Here is a 16,718-nt window from a genome sequence, read left to right as displayed (position 1 = left end):
AAGAGATACCCACTTAACTCAGCAGACCCATGTTGTCTTTGAGGAATGGAATTTAAATAGTTTTTAGATTCAGCTGATATAAATATCGTTGATTTACATTGGCGTGTGGCATCACCGCAAGACATTTCAAACAGTTTATCAGGTTATGATCGTTTTAAAAAAGCAAATGAAGATGGAGAGCAAAACACTGATTTCTAAAATAAGCACATTTAATGTTGGTGGTGGAAGTCATACACCCCGCTCTCCTCCGGCGCGCTGAGGGGAGAGAATCAAACACACCCACCGGCAGAGTCATGTGGTTGGTCATGAGGAAGTAAACAGGGAAGAGAAGATCTAAAGAGGCGAGTGCTTTTGCAACAGTCTATGGCTTTTAAAATGTCCGGCTATTTAAATTAAATCACTTAGCTGTAAAAAAAAGAAAAGACAAAAAGGGTTCTGTTTGCCACGGTATGTTTGCATCTTTTCACGTCGGGTCGTCTGCAGCATTGAAGGCTAATCAAAGTAGCTAGCAGGCTATGCTAACGTTAGCATGACCGTATAGTAACTACACTCTACTCAAATTCTTCCATTTAACCAAACAAACACATTAACAGCGAAACGAGTATTCTCAATGTGTGTCGATGTGTCTTCAAGGAACCTGGGAATTGTGACACCTCGGCGTGTTAAAACGTCACTAACACAGACATTACAGGATTAACGTTAAAACCTGTCAAAATGAGTGTAACTGTAATGCATTAAAGTCTTTTAAATGCTTGTCGCAGTATATTCCCAGTGAAAAAAACCTCCATTTACATGCAAATTACTGTGGTAATACTAAACAGTTGCTAAGTAGAGGTAATATTAATGTAATAAGCTATTACCTGAACCTCTTCGGGGGGGGTAACTTAGCATTAGTCAGGAGAAGTCAGAACCAGCATCAGTCTGGATGATGCCATCTATTGTCTTGCTCAAAGACACTTCAGCAGGGCGGATGAAACTCGTCTGTCCAGATGAAAAGCTGCATCAAAAGGTGTTGAATTGAACTACCTGCTGTTTTCAAACATCCTGCCTTTCTTTCTTCTTTTCCCAGCAGGAGTATTCGAGCAGTCAGTCTGCTGCCAAACACAGGGTCACGGTGTGGCTGATTCGTGCATCGTCCTCCTCCTCCTCTTCCTCCAGACGCTATGGTGGACTTCCTGGCGGAGAACAACCTGTGCGGCCAGGCCGTCCTCAGGATAGTCTCCAGAGGAAATGCCATCATTGCCGAGCTCCTGCGCCTCTCTGACTTTATCCCGACAGTTTTCAGGCTCAAGGACAAGAGCGACCAGCAGAAATATGGAGACATTATTTGTGACTTCAGCTACTTTAAGGTATGGATGTGATCAGGGCAGGCATTTTTGGGGCCTTGGACAGTTAGTTATAGTCTCTAAAGCTTAATGTACGAGTGCTGAAGTGACAACCTAACTCCATGTGCATTTGGTAGACTAAAAGGAGGTGAATATATATAATTGTAAAGTTAAAATAACCGTATATCCGTCAGCATGTATTGTTTGAGTATCGTTTGAGTTTCTTGTTTCAAGATGTTTCTTCTCCGCCAGGGTCCAGAGTATTACGAGGGGAAGCTGGAAGCCAAACCTGAGCTTCAAGACCTGGATGAAGAGTTCAGAGAGAACAATATTGAGATTCTGTCGAGGTTCTATCTGGCTTTCGAGAGTGTCCACAAATACATAGTGGATCTTAACAGGTAAGACAAGACCAGGCTGTTTCGGTTTGTTTTTTCAGGTCACATTCGGTTCAGTCAATTTAAGAGTAATAATGTGTTGAGCTGTCCTATTGAAAGAAACAACAAAAAACACAGTCCCTGACCTTGATTCAAAGCCCCTCCCCCTTCCTCATCCCTTTTAAACCACAAAACACGATGAGGACTATATTACAAGATGTTATTATTACATTTTCTCCTCTCTTCAGATATTTGGATGACCTACATGAGGGTGTTTATATTCAGCAGACTCTGGAGACTGTGCTTCTAAATGAGGATGGAAAACAGCTTTTAGTAAGTACCACAAATGCAAATTCGTTTTTCATTTTTCTAACATTACAGGAACAAGCTAGCATATTCCAAGTATCTGTGATGAGGTCATATCAGAATGAATTGGCTGTTTCGCTGCTTTGATGATTGACTTCCATTCGAAACGCATTTAAAAGAACCGACAAAGACGCATAAGAAGCTGATTGTGTATGTTTTCTTTCTCCCCCCAGTGTGAGGCTCTCTACCTCTATGGAGTCATGTTGCTGGTTATTGACCAAAAGATTGAAGGGGAGGTCAGAGAGAGGATGCTTGTTTCCTACTATAGATACAGGTGCGCTTGTGACCCACACACCCACACACACACACACCCACACACACACATTCACTACATTGTCTCGCTGCCTCACGCGCTCGATGGACTCAATCCACTCGTTTGCCGGTGAGCCTCGCTCACAGCAAAGTTGAGTCACTTTGCGTGACTCACATGTGGATTTGCTTAAAATTTGAACATTTTCGTTGGTGTACCTGATCTCTGTTTATCCCTGTCTTTCTGCCTCTCAATATCAACTCTTTATGTCTTTGAAATGGGATATTTGTCCTCCTTTCTACTGTTTCCAGACATTATCTTACGTCAAAATATTTGTTTCTTTATAATTATAATGTTCATACTTGAATGATGTGAAATTTTCATCCCCGCAATGCCGGGATACACACAGAATTGTATCATTCTAGTCCATTATGGCAAAATTATTCAATCATCACATTATGCTTTACCAGTTTTATTATGCTTTTTTAAAATTGTTTCACATTTCCTTCAGCGCTGCCCGCTCATCGGCCGACTCCAACCTGGATGACATCTGCAAGCTCCTGCGCAGCACCGGCTACTCCAGTCAGCCTGGAGCCAAGCGGCCGGCCAACTACCCGGAGAGCTACTTCCAACGAGTTCCCATCAGTTCCACTTTCATTAGCATGGTCATTGGGAGGCTGCGCTCGGACGACATATACAACCAAGTGAGAAACAACATTTGACCGAGCATAACTTTTGATAAAAAATAATGTTAAAACTTTAAATTAGAGTTAAGTTTATTTAATATTTGAGTTAACTTTTTTGTGAAAGTTTTTAGGAGACTGTTTGAAATGTTTGGGACCTAAAAAAAGCACATTTCCCTTCCTGTCCCATCAGGTGTCTGCGTACCCTCTACCAGAGCATCGTAGCACAGCGCTGGCTAACCAGGCCGCCATGCTCTATGTCTGCCTCTACTTCAGCCCCTCCATACTGCACACCCAGCAGGCCAAGATGAGGGAGATAGTGGACAAGTACTTCCCTGACAACTGGGTAAGACATTTGGTGCACGGTAGGAATCTGCACCAATAATGTCATGCCAGTAGACGAGAGCTGAATGTAAACAACTCAATAAGAATGTTGTGCCGTGTACTGGGGTGGGTTTTGGCTTTTCTAACTGAAGTGTATGTGTTGTGTGTCCTCAGGTTATCAGTATCTACATGGGGATCACAGTGAACCTGGTGGAGGCCTGGGAACCGTACAAAGCGGCCAAGATCGCGCTCAACTACACCCTTGACTCTGCCAACATCAAAGAGCAGGTATTAAAAAATGTCGCTCAGCCTTCAGCTTTGCCAAGTTACAGTCCTTCAGTGTGACACACTATTGTCTGCAGGTGCTGATAACTGCGTCTTCAGAATTTGCAAGTCATCCAGTGCGACGGCAGAATTTAAATTGAAACACAAGGGTATTAATCAAATCAGTGACTTTAGAAAAGACATTTTTAAACTTGTCGGCGAATGTAGATGTGTTTAAATTGAAGCACGGGCTCTAACAAAGATGCATCGTAGTCATGAAGAACTCTGCACCCATAGCAGCAGGAGGAGGGAGCCAAGTAACCCTTGTTTAGTGAGTCATCTGCACACATTGCCATGCTTCCTAGAGGCCTCTTGTGGGAGTGAATGAATGACTTTTAACCATGTGTCTCCACCATCGCTGTGTGTTTAGGCCTCTCGATATGCAGCGAGCATGGAGAGCCTGAGGCCTCAAGTGCAGCAGCTGCTAAAAGAAGGTTTCCTCAGGGAGGAGATCATCCTGGACAACATTCCCAAACTACTCAACTGTCTGAGGGACTGCAACGTCGCTATCCGCTGGCTGATGCTGCACTTAGCAGAGTCAGGTGAGAACGTCACCAAATGTAGCTCGGAGTAGAATATATTGTAAGAAATTGACGTTTTATTTAGTTTACGCAGCAAATTTCACTTTTGTCCATTTCTAGTTGGTTGCGAGCTGGAAAGTTCATACAGCACTTTGTTGCAGACTTCCAAATTTGTGACTTTATCTTTTATGTTTCTAAAAAATAGGTCTTTCATTTACAATTATTTCCTTACAGCCTATGACCTAAACAACAAGCGACTGCGTCAGATCAAAGACCAAGTTCTCAACGACTCCAAGTACAACGCCAAGATCCTGTTCCAGCTGCTGCTGGACACCGCTCAGTTTGAGTTCACACTCAAAGAGGTGAGCGAATGACGACAGGGAAAACATGGAAAAATAAGGAGTTGAGAGCAAATTGTCATTAATATTGTGGAAGATGTTCAACAAAGGAGGATAGATACGGTGTTGTTTAAGGCACAATGAGTAGGATTTTCCTTAAAAAAAACAATGTAACCGCTGTCAACCTCCATAACACATCCAAGAGGAAGCTACGGAAAAAGGTGGACACGGCGCCAAAAAAACCCAAAACACCAAGGGGACGGAGCTCGTTCCTAAATGAGAGAGAATCTGGGGTTGACTTTCACAAACTGGCGAGCACCGCGACCCTCGTTGAGCCGGGGAGGAGGGGCCAACTTTGAATGTTGTGTTTAAAAACCGCAACCACAAATCCTGCTCATCGTGCCTTCAAGCTGCTGTCAAACATACCGAGCGCTTCTCTTTTTTCCAGCCAGAGTGAAAGTGTGAAATTAATACCAGAATAATTCCTCTGATCCAGCCAACTGCGTTTCTCGTTCGGTGCGTCCCCGCTCTGTCGTCTATTAGCATAGACAACATATGGCTAGCCAGTCCGTCATTAGGAGAGGACACAAATTTAATGTTCTCATTACACATCTCGTCTGACTAATCCCTCCACATCAACTGAGCGTCTGTGCCCGTCCCTCTTCCAGATGTTCAAGCAGATGCTGTCAGAGAAGCAGATCAAATGGGAGAGCTTTCAGAAGGAGGGGTCAGAGAGAATGACTGAGCTGGCCGAAGTCTTCTCTGGCGTCAAGCCTCTTACCAGGGTGGAGAAAAACGGTGAGTTGCACTGTCAGGATGGATAAGGTGAAAGGATTACACACACACACACAGAGAAGAAGTGGTACCGACTAAAAGAACCTCAGCCATGCTGCGTTTCATGCTCTGAATGCGGCGGATTATCTCAGTGTTGGAACACAGAATGCTTAAATGAGTTTAAGCTTCAAGCTGTTCAAAGACAAATTTGAGGCAGGGGCACATAGTGGGAGAAATGCATCAAGGACACACATGCAGGGAGAGGCAGATTACATTTACATCAGTCAAACTTCTGTTGTTGCGACTCTAGCTCTAGTTTTTTTTAACCACCACTTGTGAGAAATACTGATAACATTCTTTCTCCACTCGCACCACACACCTGTATGACTCCTCGCAGAAAACCTGCAGGCCTGGTTCAGAGAAATCTCAAAGCAGATCGAGTCTCTGAACTACGAGGACTCCACAGCCGCTGGGAGGAAGACGGTGCAGCTCATACAGGCTCTCGTCGAGGTGAGCGAGATGAAGACATTTCACTCCGGCTTTACACTTTCACATAAGACTGACAGTGCTCAGCCTCAAGATTTGATTTGCTGAAATTTCATTGAAGTCTTCTGACCGTATAATTTGAATTTGATAACATTATTTGAATAATTTGGTACTATATTGCAGAGTTAGTCTGATAGCCTTGACTTCCTGCATATAGCTAATAAGTGGATCCAATAACAATGTATCCAGATTAAAGAGACAAAATGAACTGCTATCAAATGTATATAAATAGAGACATACATAATAGATTTGTATTGTTGTCACGGTGGATTGTCATGCCCTCATTTTCTTTTTGAAAATAAGAAATGGAACAAATATGATTTACACAAAAACACTGGGTTATGTTTATTTTTACAGCTATTGAAAACTGTTTACACAATAAGCTAGTCCTTCTTCTTAGCCAGCACCAAAATGTGCTCAGAAATTGAATAGAGGCCGATGGAGACATGGAGAGAATAAGACTGCCAGGCGAGTGGATACAGATGTGTGACTGCAGTGCTGGTTGTTTGGTCTTCAGGTCCAGGAGTTCCACCAGTTGGAGTCAAACCTGCAGATCTGTCAGTTCCTGGCTGACACCAGGAAGTTTCTGCACCAAATGATCCGCACCATCAATATCAAAGAAGAAGTGCTCATCACCATGCAGATAGTTGGAGACCTGTCCTACGCATGGCAGATAATTGACAGGTATGTACACACTGATAAGCAGTAAAGCCAGACCAAAAAATCCTGGTAAGAAGAAGATGGCGATGCAAACCTGAATAAGCAGGAAATGAAGCTTTGAGAACACGCGGTTCAGTTAAAAGCTCCTCAACAACATAAAGATTGTGACAGATGTGTCTTTCAAAGACAATGAGACAGTCTGCTTACCTTTTTATATGAACCGCCAAGAAGAACACAGTGTTGCAGTTGTCTCTACAGAGGAATTCACCTGTTTTTGTTTTATTCTGTAGCTTCACATTGATTATGCAGGAGAGCATTCGAGTCAACCCGTCCATGGTCACCAAACTGAGAGCTACATTTCTGAAGGTCAGGATCATGTGCGCACGCTCACACAAAGACAAAAGAATAACAACTTCAATTATTCCCAAAACTCTGGCTTGATTTGGAGAAGAGCTACCTGTGATGTTAAAATAATGATTGTGTGTGTGTGTGTGTGTGTGTGTGTGTGTGTGTGTGTGTGTGACCAGCTGGCATCTGCATTGGACCTTCCATTGCTGCGGATCAACCAGGCCAACAGCGCTGACCTGCTGAGTGTTTCACAGTTCTACTCCGGAGAGTTGGTGGCTTATGTCCGAAAGGTACCGTGAAATAAAGTCATGTTGCCACCTATGAGCTTACAAAGGTAGCACTCGAATCTCAAGGTTTATAGCAGAGAGGACGTCAGTCTTTGACATTTCCTGTGGCAATCACAAATGAACACTGTTTCAAAACGCTTTCACGACTTTAACAAATGAGCTCCGCATGCTGTAAATTATTGTGGTGGCTGCAGAAACACCTGCGGTCATGATTAATGTTTCTACAACCATCTGTTTTGCAAATCTACCCCCAAAACGGCAATTTAGTGGACGTCTATGCTATCGCCTTCTGGTTTCATCATCCACATCCTATGTTACTTTCTGCTGGAGGACTGGCTCCTACTGGCTGAACACAAGATTTTTCATCTCCAGCACCGTCCACCATCTGCTTTTGAAGACTTATCTCGACTCTTCTGTCTTAAAAACAAACCCTTCAAAAGGTACAAGGTGTTGGATTCATGTTGGTGCTCAGTTTTGGGCGTTTTATCTTCTTGTTTCCAGGTGCTGCAGATCATCCCAGAGAGCATGTTCACCTCTCTGGCCAAGATCATCAAGCTTCAGATCCACGACATCATGGAGGTGCCCACACGGCTAGACAAGGACAAGCTGAAGGACTACTCCCAGCTCGGGGCTCGCTATGAAGTAAAACAACCGTTCACTTCACAATGTGCACGTAGCTCCCGGAGTGTGCTTCACAATGTCATTGAAGTCGTGAGAAAACATCCTCAGATATTACATCGAAAGAAGTTGTTCTGTTTAGACGGCGACTTGTGTGCCGCAGTAATCATACTAGCTGGCGTTTCTGAAATTCTCTCTTTATACAAAGTGATGTAGAACATTCTTAGCTTATCCTCATACTTTGACTGACTGGACTGATTTAATCGAAGGGTATTTGTGTGCCTAAACATCCCTCTGCTTCGTGTGATGACAGGTGGCTAAACTCACCCATGACATCTCCATTTTCACTGAGGGGATCCTGATGATGAAGACAACTCTGGTTGGGATCATTAAGGTAGACGATGTGACACAGTTACTTGGACTTGGTTTCCTACTTTTAGCTTTATGGTGGAATATTAAAAGACGTTTAGTTGTTGTTACAACATGCAGGCAGGGATACGGTGTCTACATCAGCCTCGGTGCAGTTGAAGAAGAAGTAACTGGATTCTACTTTTCCAACACACTGTGATGCTTTAGGTGGATCCCAAGCAGCTTCTGGAGGATGGCATCAGGAAGGAGCTGGTGAAGAGGGTAGCTTATGCTCTCCACAAAGGATTGATCTTCAACCTCAGGGCTAAGGTCAGACTTCAGATCTGTAGATCACTGAATACTTTTATAACAGCAGTGAAAAATGAAAGCGATGAGACCAAACAAGAATCTTCCTCTCTCTCAGCCCAGTGAGCTGATGCCCAAGTTGAAGGACATGGCGGCCACCATGGATGGGTTCTACAGGTCGTTTGAGTACATCCAGGACTACGTCAGCATTTACGGCCTTAAAATCTGGCAGGAGGAGGTGTCCCGTATCATCAACTACAATGTGGAACAGGAATGCAACAGCTTCCTCAGGACCAAGGTCAGCACAGCTCGACACAGTAGCACGCTTTTTGAAGGTTTCTGGTCACATCCCTGACCAGTGCACCAACAATCAATAAGAAAACGCTCTGGTCTTTGTGTATTCGTCAGTAACGGGGAGTTGATTCGTCGGTTTCTTTCCTTGCTTCCAATCAGATCCAGGACTGGCAGAGTGTGCACCAGTCCACCCACATCCCCATCCCAAAGTTTCCCTCCGTGGATGAGTCTGCCACCTTCATCGGCCGTCTCTGCCGAGAGATCCTCCGCATCACGGATCCCAAGTATGTCTCCTCAAATATAAGAAGAGTAACTGTACATGTATGTGCTAGCTTGTAAAAAAAGTCTTGTTGGCAAGATATTTGACCACGTCCGCTGTTCACAGATGTATTTATTTGTGACGTCTCACAAAAGAGATGAAGGAGAACCCGTGTACGTGTGGACATGGCCTGAAATAAAAGAGTTATTGAAATCCTAGGAAGTGAATTTCTTTCTCAGAACAACTGAGCTTTAGATGAAGAAACAAGCTTTTGTCTGTCATATATACAGTACATATAATACTGAATGTTGCAGTTTTCCTAAGCTCCCTGACAAACATTGGTCCTTTCTACAGGGTAACGTGCTACATCGACCAGTTGAACACCTGGTACGACTTGAGGAGCCACCACGAGGTCACCAACAACAGGCTGTTCTCTGAGATCCAGAACACTCTGGGTACATTTGGCCTCAATGGACTAGACCGCCTCCTCTGCTTCATGATTGTCAAGGAACTTCAGGTAATTAGCATACAAAGAAGCTTTCAGGCTGTGCAACAAAGCTACCCTAAGGCTCCTGAATCCTGGTCTGTAAGGGCTTTCTTTAATGCATACACTATGCATACCTGAATATATTTGCACCGTTAGCAACGTGTTTCTCTCATCAGAACTTCCTGATATGGATTCAGAGGACAATCCTGAAGGACAAAGCTGCGGTGGATGTTTTCAAAGCCATGCTGGGTGCTGCCAACCCGATCCAGGGTATCGTGGGTAGGTATTCATTATCGGAAATCCTTCAACCTGCCAGCGTCTTTTTATTCCTGAAGGAGAATTGATTTTTTTTTTTTCTGCGCAACAGGTAATGCCAGCAAAGTGTACGCTAGCGCTGTGGGCAAAACCCAGAAGATCTGGGGTGCATACCTGGAGGCCATCATGAAGGTACTGGTCCATGATGTTCCCTAATGGTGTGAATAGAAAATGTTTATTGATTACTTTAGTTTAGATATTCATCCTGTGTTTTCCTGCCACTCCATCTGTTTGTTGTAGGTTGGTCAGATGCAGATTCTCAGACAGCAGATCGCTAATGAGCTGAACTACTCCTGCAAGTTTGACTCCAAACACCTGGCTGCTGCCCTGGAAAACCTCAACAAGTCAGTCGTCTCACCACTTTGTTATTATTACCATTTATTTTGCCAAGTACTAGTAGTATCTCAATGACTGTTTGATTTAAGAAAATAAACCGTGTGATGTGACTTTTCCTGATTGAAATTGAAAATTGAAATCAACTCTTACTGTGCCCTTGGCAGGTCTCTGCTGGCCGACATTGAAGCTCACTACCAGGATCCATCGCTGCCCTACCCTAAAGAGGACAACACTCTTCTGTATGATATCACTGCCCACCTGGAGGCCGCCGGCATCCACAACCCACTCAACAAGGTCCGGCGATAATGAGCGTTGTTTGACAAATAATAATTGTTTTTCCAGAAACCACCACAAACTGTCTGTCGTGTCTGTTTTCTGTGGTTATTTATTGCTGAACGCTCCGACCATTTTTCTTCCATTTGTGTCTCTCACAGATCTACATCACCACAAAGCGCCTTCCGTACTTCCCCATCATCAACTTCCTGTTTATTATCGCTCAGCTGCCTAAACTTCAGTACAACAAAAACCAAGGCATGTTTTACTATATTACATTTTATCGCACTGTGGTTCACGAGGTTATTAAGTTGTACAGTCGTGAGTGCAACAGGTCAAACCAGTGTGCCCACATGGTATAACAGGCACCTCTTACAGTTTAAATGTTGTTTTTAATCATTGTGAGCCCACCAGATTCTTGTTATAATAGTGATGAATGATGTGGTGGATTTTACAGTCAGTGTGCCGGACTTGGTACCTAAGGCTGCGTCAAACATGTAAATGGTCGCTCGACTTTTCCCAGGAATGACCTGCAAGAAAGCCACAGATCCAGTTGACTGGCCTCCGCTAGTGCTCGGCGTGCTCACCCTGCTCAAGCAGTTTCACTCAAGATACACACAGCAGTTCTTGTCTCTCATTGGTCAGTTCATCCGCTCGATCATGGAGCAGTGCACAAGGTAACAAGACAGACTTGACTACATTTTTTTGTGTGTGTGTGGTTTAAAATATCGTTTCTGTTTGCTTGATCTGAAAACTTTTATGAAGTCTATCCTTTTATGGCTTTATGGACTCACGTTTGAGTTTGCATTTGACCCCATCATAGTCAGAAGATCCCTGACATGCCTTCTGATGTGGTGGGAGCGCTGATGTTCCTGGAAGACTATGTGAAGTACACAAAGCTGTCACGCAAGGTAGGCCAACTTTGACCTTAGCATTGCTGCTAGCAAGGTTGTCAACATGTGGTAAATTACAACAATTGACATAAACTGGTGGTAGCTTTGATACCCTTATATGTTGAGCAGCTGTATTGTTATTTAGTAAGATGTAATATCTTTCAGCTGTGAGAAAGTTTATCATAAAGCACCATGCCCTGAATAAGACTATAGACATGTTTTGAGCACTTTGTCTTGCATTTTTACATACTGTGGGATAGTAACGTGTATTTCTCCTTTTCCCCTGTATTCTTAAGGTGGCCGAAGCCCATGTGCCCAGTTTCATTTTTGATGAGTTCAGAACAATACTGTGAAGATCTGGAGGAAGCATTTTCATCATGTACTACTATGCTTTTGTTGCCATACGTTTTACATTTTGACTTGTCACATTAGGAAAAGCATAGGTGTGTAAAAACTAAACTGAAGCAGCAAAATGAAAATCAGTCTTTAATAATTTTATTATTTACAGTCTGTGCTTCAATGTCTACCATGAAAAAGCTTGTTTTACTTACACATTTCATTGACCATTAATGTCTTAATGCACTAATAATAGATTGTACATAGATATCAAATTTAAATAGCCTATTTGCCTACTTTATGTATTATCACTTTGTGCCATTTCCAAATACTATTTAGTAATAAATACGATTGTTCATAATATCTTGTGTTGTTTCTCTTCAGTTGATAAGTGGATCTTTTGGTCAAGGCTTTTATTTTGAAAAGAACAAAAACAAACCAGGAAGTATTTTAGCTGTAGTAGCTACTGTTGTAGTTTTTCGCGGGTGATTTGCGTGTTTTCTTGTAATGCATTTCACCGTTGCGTATCTTCTTAATATCATTACTACAACAAACTGACACAGATAAAGACACTGCTACTTCACGCTCATACAGGAAGTAGCTCGTCAATTAACGTTAGCTAGCTAGCTAGGCTAACCACACCAGAAGCTAGGACGTAAACATTAGCAAGCTAAGCTAACGTAGCTCAACTTGGGGTCGCTGGCAGTGTTCTCGGTAGATGTACGATCGTGATGTCTCTGAGCGCCGTTCACGGAACACTGTCGAGTCTGAAGTCGTGTCAGGCGGACATCGGGACAGGAATGGACATAGTGACCGATGTGGCGATGGACCTGGCGGAAACACAGGGTAAAGATTACACTTTTATTCGCCTGTTTGTGTCTACCTTAACGCTAACGTTACATAGTCACCAGGGATATTCACCAAAGTACCTGGCTATGATAGTAACTTTATTTTTGATTGAACAAGTGTATTTCCAGTTGTGGAAATGAAAAGTACATGACGTTACAGTACTTGGAGTAACGTTACAATTTTGAGGAAAGTTACTTACTATTCCATTTAATGCTAACGTTACTCCACAACATTTCAGAGTGAGTTATTGTACTTTTTAACCCACTACATTTATGTGGCATCTATAGCTTTGTGTACTTAAAATATATATAATTTACAAACACAATCCATCATAGGGTTATAAAATGTGATGCATTAGTATCGATTAAACCACCCAACAGTAATAAGTAGTGTAAATTAGCTCCACCTTGACCAGCTAAATACTGCGGACATGTCAATGCATCAATGATAATAATCTTGAAATATATTAATATACTTGCAGGGGCCAATCTGCATGATGAGTGTATATATATGTACTTTTAATACATCTGTTGCTAATACATCACTTTTTTTTTAACATAAAGATTTTCAATGCAAGACTTTTACACACAATGTAGTATGTTCATAGTGTGGTATTACTACTTTTACTTTAGTAAATGATCTGAATACGTCCATCACTGTGTGTGTGTGCGGTTATGTTACAGATGAAGGGGACAATCCGGGCATCAAGGAGATGGAGGCCATGATTCTGGAGTGTGCTAAGCTGGACAGAGAAATCAACCACTTTGTTGACATTGTGCAACAAGTCACATCAGAGGTGAGAGCAACCCGGTGCCGTCTAATTACATGAGTGGAAAACATTTCCCCTTATACTAAAGGATCGGGTCAGCTTCAAGATGCATTACCGGGATAAGGGCTTGGATGTACAAAAAGTGCGTATAGACGAGTGCTTCTTTGTAAGGTCATCGAGCTATCGCTTCGCTGCGTCCACACCGATTTTTTTTTTTTGTGAGTGGCAAGTCTTAATGTCAAGGTGTTGGTTTTAAATGTCAGGGAAAACACTGAAGTTGACTAATTGTAAAGGTCAAGGAAACGGCCTAATCTACTTCCGTTTGTGTAGGTTAACACACAACAGCCCGAGGCCATGTTCAGCCTGTCGGCCAAAGTGAAGGAGCAGTTCACGGAGAGAATAGCCAGACTCTCTGACGCCGAGCTGCAGAGTCACCCGAAAGTAGTGGCCTTCATGGACAGCATGAAGAACTCTCTCAACCAAGGTAAGGCCTGGAGAGATGGGAGAAATAATCCAAATTCATGCACTGCTGGACTCAACGCAATGGATTCAGGACTTTTAATAAACTTTGATCATAGCTGTGCTTGCAGGAGGGCTGCTCAGCCGAGCAGAAATAAATCTTGGGAGGGGTCCTTTTTAGAATAATTAGCTGAATTAAATTGAATTAATTAATTAAAACACAACTCCCTTTGTTTACTGTTGATTAATTAACTCCTGTAGCTGTTATTTTCGGCTTTTTAATTATTGTCCTTATTATACCCCTTATTAAAAACGTAGCCACGCTTGGGCAATGCCATATGTTGAGGTTCTCTGTACCAATGTTATTTCCCCAGTCTGACTCATTCCCAATAATTGCATTGTGGGAAAAAAAAAAAACATACTTTGCGGTGTCTGATTATATGAGATAATTTAATGTACAGTCAACATAATGTATTCTGTGAAGCCTTAACCCATCAACCATCATTCTTGTTCACTGTAAGAGTGCCAAATCGCCTAATTCTTCCCACGGAGGGATACTTTATGAAGCTTACATTTTGCTCTCTTAATGTCTAAAAATTAGAATATGTAACCTTATTGGCTTGGCCATTGCATCATCGCCTGGAAGACCACACTGTTTAAAGTGAACTTTATTCATGTTTTAAAAAATGAGATTGCTTTGTGTGGGTGGGTGTGTTGGATGCCTGTGTGAGCAGGTGGGATTTGTGTGTGTGCATGTCTTGCATACATACATGTATCTGTTGGTGTAATGTCTTTAGGCTATGTGTGACACTGTAAAAGTATACGGCTGTGTGTCTTACATCATTACGGCATTCCATTACATGCTGAATTAGCTCTGAATTTATTACCATGTTTCTATAATCCATAAATATAGTTTCAGCCACATCCATATCCATCTCGCTGTAGAACCTCCTGCCACCTCGTCATCCATCCAGTACGTCACTTATTACTGTGGTCGGACATTTGGAAGCTCACCGTCTGCATGTTGTGATTTCAGCCAACCAGGAGTCTGTGGAGAACACGGAGGAGCTCGATGAAGACATCGCTGTTACACAGAGCCAAGTCAACTTCACCTGCCCACTCACACAGGTGGACTGCTGCAGCCTGCTAATGTGTTATTTCTACCAGTTTACATATTCCAGTTGAATGCTTTTTTTTTTCTTATTTCAAAACATTTGCATCTTATTACAACTCCACCTGATTTCTGACAACAACATATTAGTTGCAGTGTCAGCAAAAACATAGGAAACCACCTTGATTTGATGTTTTAGCAGCTGTGTTTTGGGTGTGTGTGTGCGTTTTCATTTGACAACACCGCCGTGAATCTGTATTCAAGGTGGAAATGGTGAACCCGATGAAGAATAAGAAGTGCAACCACCACTATGATGAAGCTGCCATACTGGGCCTGATCAAAGCAAAACAAGGCCAGAAAAAGAAATGCCGGTAAGACACACTCTCCCTTGGATCACTGTTTTGCAGCAAGTAAACAACTTGGCGTGCTGCCGTGAGACCAGCCGTCGGCCTTAATTCACATTTTCTTTACTATACTGCTTTGATGTTGGAATGAATTTAAATGCGGCTGCTCCAAAAGGAACTCTGATGAAATCCCAGCGCCGGCTTATGTTGTCGTCAAAGACACCGTCCTATCGTCTTGAGTCCTGACTGTGGTCACCGCACGCACACGCCTTCCATGCACAATTATAGCAGCAATGCTCAAAGGGGCCGTATTGTGATTAGGTGTATGACTGATGAAATGCTGTTGCACTTGAAACCGCACTTCATCCTCATCCTCCCCGAAGTGCCTGTCAGTATCAATGCAGAGATGTTTTTAACTCGCGCTTGCTCACATTGGAGCAAATTTGCATATTCTATTTGTGCGTTTAGACGGCCTTTTAAGTGATCTTTGTCTGCCCTCTAGCTGTCCTGTGGTGGGCTGTGGGAACACCGACGTGAGACAGTCGGATCTGATTCCTGACCAGATGCTGAGGAGAAAGATCCAGAGCCAAAAGAGACACAGCAGCCGCACGTAGTACTGTTTTACATTTCTAGTGGCAGAATCTTTAATTATATAGCCCGTGACAAGGGAATTAATTGTATTTTAAGAAGGAGTATGTTGTTGGCAGTATTTTTGAGCCACTTGTTTTCATCAGTTGTCGGTTGAGACTAGTTATTCAATTTATAATTTTTCTATTCAGAGATTTGTACCCGAGGAAAACTCTGCCATCCGGCAAATTAGATTTTAATTAGTGATGATTTGTTTGTATTTCAACTGGAGCCTTTTTTTTTTTTTTTTGTATTCTTGTTCTATGTAAATAAAAGCTGCAGACCTTTTGATAAATGAATACGGCCAAAGTTGCATTTGTGACCGGGAGTGACTGTAGATATGTTTGTATTATCGTAACACTGTGCAGTACATCGACAGAACCACAAGAGAGCAGTGTCTGCATGAGGACACAGGATCTATGATAAAGAAATACATTTTTCATCTCTGGATTATAAATTCTCAACTCCAGGTGTGATGGAGGATTATTAGTAGCGTTGTGACTACTGTTCCCTACTGGCAACTATGAATCCAGGAAGTGCTCATTTTAGTCTTTGCTCATCATCGAGCATGTATACGTGTATGCACTTTACATATTTAAAGATGTTGAAATCTTAATGTGACTTGTGATGATCCTCATTAAAATAATAGTTTATTCTAACTGAAGTAAAAACTAAAGTAGGATTCTGGAGATACTAAATTAATTTCCTTAAAAAAAACCTGTTATTTGAATGAGCCATTAACGAACCGTTGTCAAACATCTGCAGGAATGCACTTATGTGATTAAATCTCTCCATCCAGCCTGCTCTCGCTCCTTGTAAAGGGTCTTTGTTCCAAAAGAGAAACAAACAAAAGGCTGTGTTGAGATGAAACTAGGTGAAGCTAATCTTTTAATAACCTTGCATCATGCATTTTCAAAAATCTCTAATTGCTCTTCCCCTCCAAAGAGTACGTCACGCAGCACTAAGAGCATTTA

At 42.4% G+C, this 16,718-nt stretch overlaps 2 protein-coding genes across 6 annotated transcripts; both read left to right on the top strand.

Annotated features, from left to right (window-relative positions):
* The first annotated feature begins 267 nt into the window (after positions 1-267).
* On the top strand, positions 268-11,946 carry washc5 (WASH complex subunit 5). 5 transcript variants are annotated; one of them, XM_076081367.1, is made up of 29 exons: positions 268-341; positions 1,073-1,349; positions 1,578-1,723; positions 1,948-2,032; positions 2,239-2,339; positions 2,827-3,019; positions 3,192-3,344; positions 3,497-3,610; positions 4,017-4,188; positions 4,402-4,529; positions 5,174-5,303; positions 5,677-5,789; positions 6,343-6,509; positions 6,776-6,851; positions 7,013-7,123; positions 7,388-7,762; positions 8,052-8,132; positions 8,315-8,416; positions 8,511-8,690; positions 8,846-8,970; positions 9,300-9,462; positions 9,609-9,711; positions 9,800-9,879; positions 9,988-10,091; positions 10,248-10,377; positions 10,518-10,614; positions 10,880-11,033; positions 11,180-11,267; positions 11,546-11,946. In XM_076081367.1, the coding sequence occupies exons 2-29, from the start codon at positions 1,164-1,166 to the stop codon at positions 11,600-11,602; spliced, it is 3,714 nt and encodes a 1,237-aa protein (XP_075937482.1). In that variant the 5' UTR covers positions 268-341; positions 1,073-1,163; the 3' UTR covers positions 11,603-11,946. The 5 variants fall into 5 exon arrangements, with proteins under 5 accessions (XP_075937482.1, XP_075937483.1, XP_075937480.1 ...); XM_076081368.1 differs by having other exon boundaries at positions 271-341; positions 1,070-1,349; positions 7,622-7,762; XM_076081365.1 differs by having other exon boundaries at positions 271-341; positions 1,070-1,349.
* Positions 11,947-12,078: 132 nt separating this feature from the next.
* Positions 12,079-16,043, top strand: nsmce2 (NSE2 SUMO ligase component of SMC5/6 complex). Its single transcript, XM_076081370.1, has 6 exons — positions 12,079-12,431; positions 13,118-13,230; positions 13,534-13,687; positions 14,699-14,790; positions 15,038-15,144; positions 15,620-16,043. Exons 1-6 carry the CDS (start codon positions 12,317-12,319, stop codon positions 15,729-15,731), a joined length of 693 nt encoding a protein of 230 aa, XP_075937485.1. The 5' UTR covers positions 12,079-12,316; the 3' UTR covers positions 15,732-16,043.
* Positions 16,044-16,718: the final 675 nt, after the last annotated feature.

The sequence above is a fragment of the Anarhichas minor genome, unplaced genomic scaffold (genome assembly GCF_050575085.1).
Source record: "Anarhichas minor isolate MPS153535 unplaced genomic scaffold, ASM5057508v1 ptg000080l, whole genome shotgun sequence".
In the NCBI taxonomy this organism is placed as follows: domain Eukaryota; kingdom Metazoa; phylum Chordata; class Actinopteri; order Perciformes; family Anarhichadidae; genus Anarhichas; species Anarhichas minor.
This window is presented reverse-complemented; position numbering and strand designations above follow the sequence as displayed.